The sequence below is a fragment of the Lycorma delicatula genome, chromosome 7 (genome assembly GCF_047948215.1).
Source record: "Lycorma delicatula isolate Av1 chromosome 7, ASM4794821v1, whole genome shotgun sequence".
NCBI classification, from domain to species: Eukaryota; Metazoa; Arthropoda; class Insecta; order Hemiptera; family Fulgoridae; genus Lycorma; species Lycorma delicatula.
In genome coordinates this window covers 42,886,777-42,892,776 of record NC_134461.1, presented here as the reverse complement: position 1 = coordinate 42,892,776, position 6,000 = coordinate 42,886,777, and the positions used below count along the sequence as shown (strand labels likewise).

At 27.2% G+C, this 6,000-nt stretch overlaps 1 protein-coding gene across 1 annotated transcript in view; it reads left to right on the top strand.

Moving 5' to 3' along the window:
* Nucleotides 1–4,105: 4,105 nt before the first annotated feature.
* The window catches only part of Hr4 (nuclear hormone receptor 4), a 110,126-nt gene continuing 108,231 nt past the window's right edge, over nt 4,106–6,000 (top strand). Inside the window, 1 exon segment of the mRNA XM_075370719.1 lies at nt 4,106–4,205. Within this exon segment, the coding sequence (XP_075226834.1) occupies nt 4,106–4,205 (100 nt within the window).

The window sequence follows — 6,000 nt, the reverse complement described above, 5'->3', positions numbered from 1 at the left end:
ACTTTCTAAATCAGAGTGTAATTTTTTCATCCTCTATTCTTATAACAAGTTGTTTCTGTTTCTTGTAGAAATTATAAATACTTCTTCTCTCCTTACATCTAACTCCTAATATTCTTAACATTTTTATTTTACATTTACACATTTATAAGCAAAATCTTTGTTAAAATAATTTGATAAAACAACAACAAAAAATTATCAAAAAAGATTAGTTTTTACACATTATATCTTTTTTGCAGTATTATTAGATTATACATCTACAGAAAGGAAGATTTTTTTTTTTTATTATGTGGAGGGTTAACTTTAAGTTAACCCTCCACATAAGGTTACCATGAGGGCTCGTTGAAGTGTAAATTTGATTGCCACACAGCTCCTATACATATGAAAATAATTATATTTACTAGAGGATTCTCATAGATCTATTCTCTTAAATAAAATATAAAATTTTATTTTTATTTCAGATAGATTTTACTTTTTTCTATTTTTGTCCTCCTCCGTAATTCGTAGTAATTTAGTATCACATTAATATTGATTTAATGCGTTTTTATTATTATTTATTTTAAAATTGATTTATATGTATATTTTTTATACTTAAAAATTATGTTTAGATTATCGTGATTTTTATTTATTTGGCATTTTGCCTTTGTTTTATGAAAATAAATTACAGAATAAATGTGTTGTATCTTATTTTTTTAATTATTTTTTTTTATTCTAATGAATAACAGAATTATTTTGCTTCTTAGTCTCTTTAGGTAAATAAAATACGTTATTATTTGCAGTCATTTTCATTCCTATATTAGTTAGTATATTTTATTAAAACAGTTATTTTTATAATATATATATATTTATGATTATTATTATAATTATCTTTTAACGAAAGAATCTAGATTTTCTTTGTTTTAATATTCTATTTATATTTATTTGAGATATAAATTTTATGAGCTGATGCCAATTATTGTCTGGAATATTTTTTATAAGTAATTTATTTTTATAAGAATTATTAATCATCTTTATCTTTATTTAGATTATGTCAGATGACTTGTTCTACCCACTGTAATTTTTTTTTCTCCTATAATGACCTTTTCTTTCAATTATATTATAGTATATTATATAAAGCTGTTATTATAAGCAAGGAAAATAATTGCATCTGTTGTGTTATCTCATTGTTGAACTAAGGTTTCTGATTAAATATTTACTCTAAGAAATTTCATGTGTTTATATATATATATATGTTCTGGTATTTAAAAATTAAATTTCTCTTAGAATAAATAATATTTTTTAAGTTTAATTGATACTTTTTTGTTGGTGTTATTTCATTTTTCCTCCTACAATGAAAATTATGAATTATTTTCTTTTGAAAGAAAGTTCTGTAATTTTAGACAAATAACTAATATATATGTATACATATATATCAAACTCTTTATATATAAAAACCTAATTCTTTTAATCTGTCACGTTAATAAAGGTACTTTTTCCTATACTTGTACAATTGTAATTATAACTGATAGCTAATACAGGCTCCATTTCGAATTTTTTTCTATTAATTATTTTATTCATAGTTTTAATATAGTTGTACATGTGTATATTACTGGCCTCTATCAAATAATAAATTTATGCTTAAATTTTTTTAAAAATTCATTTTTACTCACTTAAAAATATTTATATAAATAAAGTTTTTTTTTATAATGGGTTTGTAATATCTTTGTATTTTATATATATTTAAAAAATATTTATGACTTTATATTTAAAGTATTTATGACGATAAATTTAAATTAAAAAAAAAATGTTGCCAAAAATAGTAAATTTTAATTCATTGTAAAGAAAAGATTGTTAAAAAAAACTTTAACAAGAAACTTGTTGCTTCTTTCAAGTTAAATCACGTTTCTAATATTAGATGCAACGTATTCTTAGGACACGCAAAGGCGACAGAATTATATAATATTCTTTTTAAAAACCGATCAAAGCAATAAATTTTCCTATTTATGAATAAATAAAATACGTGGAACATTTTGGCGATAATTTTGAGCTACATTTCATTCTTGTATATAAAAATAGGCGGAAACGTGCCGTGTATGTTGCAGAAACCGCATAATTGTGTCACACCATCCAAAGGTTTTCTTTCGAAATTTTGATTATATCAACCTACGTTAAATTAATTTTTAATTATTTACAAATTTTTATTGAGTTATAAATTTCTAATTACTGATGCATAATTAAAATAAATTTTATTTTTTCGGTAATGGTTCTTTCATTCTTTACTTTGATACAAAAAAAAGAGAAATGTAGTTGTTTTAATTGGTTCTTCTTTTTACATTTTTACTTCCATGGACGAAGTAAAGTATTGTAATCCCAAAAAATTTCGGTTTTCAGATTTCAACGGAAATATCCATTTTGTCCATCCCAGAATCCATTTTGACTAGTTTCGGCGTGACGTCTGTACGTACGTATGTATCTCACATAACTCAAAAACGTTAGCCGTAGGATGTTGAAATTTTGGATTTAGGATTTTTGTAACATCTAGTTGTGCACCTTCCCGTTTGATTGCAATCGACTGAACCAAAAGTGACCAAAAAAGCCCAAAATTAAAAAAAAATTAAATTTTGAACTTTTTCTTAATTGCTGTAATAAGCCTTCATGAGAGCTTTTCAACGATATATTATAAGTGGTACTTATTTTCATTGTTTCCAGAGTTATACCCAAATAAGATTTTAATTAATGAGATATTTGGATCTTGCAAGGGGAAGGCACATAGTTCGAATTCGACATCATTTCCTACTTTTTTTTTATCTAAATATATTGATTTATTAATAATTATTAACCTCCGATTGTAAAAAAAAAACTTTTACAATAAATAATATTCAATAGCAATAAAAAAAAATGTGAAAAAATCAGAAGTGACTAGTGAAATATAATTTAATGTACTTTCCATTTAAAAACAGTGTGTATATTTAATAGGCGTACAAGAAAGCCATGTGTTGTCCACACAGACTTTTACTACAGTGAAATGCATAAAATTTCCATTGAATTTATTTTTTTAACTTCCAGACCACCGTTAGGGTATTGCTTCAGTGGATGAGATGAATGGTTTGTAGCGTGTATAAAAATGCCATGGCTGACTAGGATTCAAACTCGGGACCTCCGGATGGAAGGCTGAGACGCTACCCCTCGCGCTACGGAGGCCGGCTCCATAGAATTTTTACTACAAACTAAGTTAACTATATTCTCCCAAAATATTTATAACTAGCTTTATAGACTTCTGGTTAATTTTCCTTTTTATTTTCTCTTTCATTAGGAAAAAATATTTCGATAGGAATTTAATAGCAAAACATTATTCAGTTGGTACAGAATTATTCGATCATAAGAATTAACTAGGTGAAATAAAGTGCAATAAAAATATTAAAAATGTAATTCTAAATGACCTGCAAGAAGACTCACACCGATATCTGTTACATTTTAACAAATTTGGAGGACGATATAAACGAATAAACAAAATCAAAACGTAGAACTTCACTTTGTTCCTTTATAAACGTAAAAACATTCGTGATTATATTTATAAAAATATATAGTTACCGATAAAAGAATCTATCCCGGAAATCTCATTTGTTAAAAAAAAAAATAAGATGGTTTACTCAGCAGGAAAGATCAGTACATTTACACTGCATCGTCGTAACGCATTATTGCATCTAAGTATAGTACAGTACAATTAAATTGGCGCACTATAGGCTGTAATGCACTTAGTATGTCTGCTCTTGCGGTGCATGTAGTTTTAGTATAAATGTTTGTACACGAGTATATATATAAACGTATTTTATGTATATGTGTTAGTGTTTTATGAAGTTATTGAAGGTCGCATAGCCAGGAATACAAGCACTGCAATCAGTATTGATTGTAAAACAACGTAGGAGTAGACTTGCTTGTATATTACATTATTATCATTATTAAAATAGACACTGAATCACAAAGAATAAAAATCTGGGTTGCGTTCTTGTTTAATTTTTATATATATGTTTACTGCACTTCCTTGTAAGGTATCAAATTAAGTTATTTAATTTGATCATACTGTATAAAAAAAAAAAATCAATTGTTTTTTTTTATTGTTTTAGGAATTATGACCCTTACGAGTACCCCGTGTGACCTGGACACGATGAGCCTGTTTCAGGACTTGAAACTGAAGAGACGTAAAGTTGATTCCAGGTGTAGTAGCGATGGTAAGTTTATTCAATCTTTAATGTAATTTTGATTAATCATACTGTTTTATTGAGGTAAATTCTGATTGTGACAAATTTATAAGTCTATAATTGTTATAATGAAAATTTGATAAATTTTCCTTATTACATATATTTAAAATTCATATACTACATATTAAATTAAATAACATATTTAAATTAATATACTACATATATATTACGGACAACTGCGATGGTCAATAGCCAGATGGAAATTTTTACCCTATGAAAAAATGTCATGCCTGACCTGAATTCGAACCCGGGACCTCCAAAGGCCGTGACGCTATATTATTATACACAATAGACACTTACATATTTTATCCATAAATATTAATTTTAATGTTTTACTTTACATTTAATACTTTCGCAGAAATTTGCGCGTCATCAGATTATTTTGTAGAAATTTACATAGTTAAAATATTAAAAATATATAAATATTATAGTTACCATTTCATGAATGGATACTACCAATATTTGCAGACTCGTTATATGTATATTTATATCGTTATTATCTTCTTTTTTTGATATGATATTTTGAAAGGAATTTATAAAAATAAAAAACTGATTAACCGTTTGCAAAAGTACGATTTTTTGAGTTGGATTGTTTAAACAGTTGAATTGGAATGGAATGGAATGCAAAGTTGGCAGGAGTTTATTACTCCCTACTATATCGCAGAACCTGGACAGAGTCCCTTGCTGCTGGATCATTCTAATCGGGTTTGTTTTTTTTAAAAGGGTTAATTTTAAATAGCGGGTCTAATTTTTTCAAGTTTTGGTAATTTTTTTATTTAGTTAATTTAAGACGGATTTAATTGCATTCCAATCCGTTGTTCAACCAGCGTTATCGAACCCATTTTATGGGCCGACCGCGGAAGGCTAGGCTTATGAAGCCTGTCCTCCCGACGCAATTCCCTTTCAGACCGTCTACTGAAGTCCAGTTGAATTGATTGGATTGTTTAAACAGTTAATAATTATTTTACCATTATTATAGAATATAATAGAATGGATGGTAAAATAATTATTAAAAATACTAGCAGACCCGGCAGTGCTTCGCTAATGCTAGATGTGAACATATATACATATATGTTCATATATATATATATATATATACATTAAATGAACACAACTGAAAGTTTGATAAAACATTAGCAAAATGAACATTACGGAACTTCACAAAATTTAACCTTTCCCGTTTACCCTTTCTCCCCTTCCTCATTTCTATTTTCCCCTTTCTCATTTCACCATGGTCTTTTCGCCATTCCCCTTTCCCAATCACCATTTCCCCTTTTTTACTCCCTTTCCCTTTCCTTCCCCATGTCTCTTTCCCTTGTTTCCCTCTCCCCATTCCATTTCCTTTCCTCCGCCTTTTCCCTTTTTTCTTTTTTCCATTATCCCCTTTTTACTTTTTTATATTTTCGATTTTTCCTTTTTCCAATTTTTCCCTTTCTACCTTTTTCCCCCGTGCGTAAATCGGTCCAGTAGTTTTTTATTCTATAGTGGACACACATATCGGAAACATTGAAATGGGATCGTAAAATATTTAGTATAGCGTGTGCTGCTTTTACATTTTACAGTTACTGTCGCCAAATTTAGTGATGTTATTTTTGTATACTTTTTTATTTATTTTTTTGGTTTATAGTTACAACTTGTTTTGTTTTGTTCAACTTGCTATCACTTTATTATTTGTTCGTTTTTTTATTGACTATTTATTTGTTAATTGTTATTTTTATGGAAAATGAAGTGTTTGCAAGTATATTCTTTTTCTAATGAACTTCAG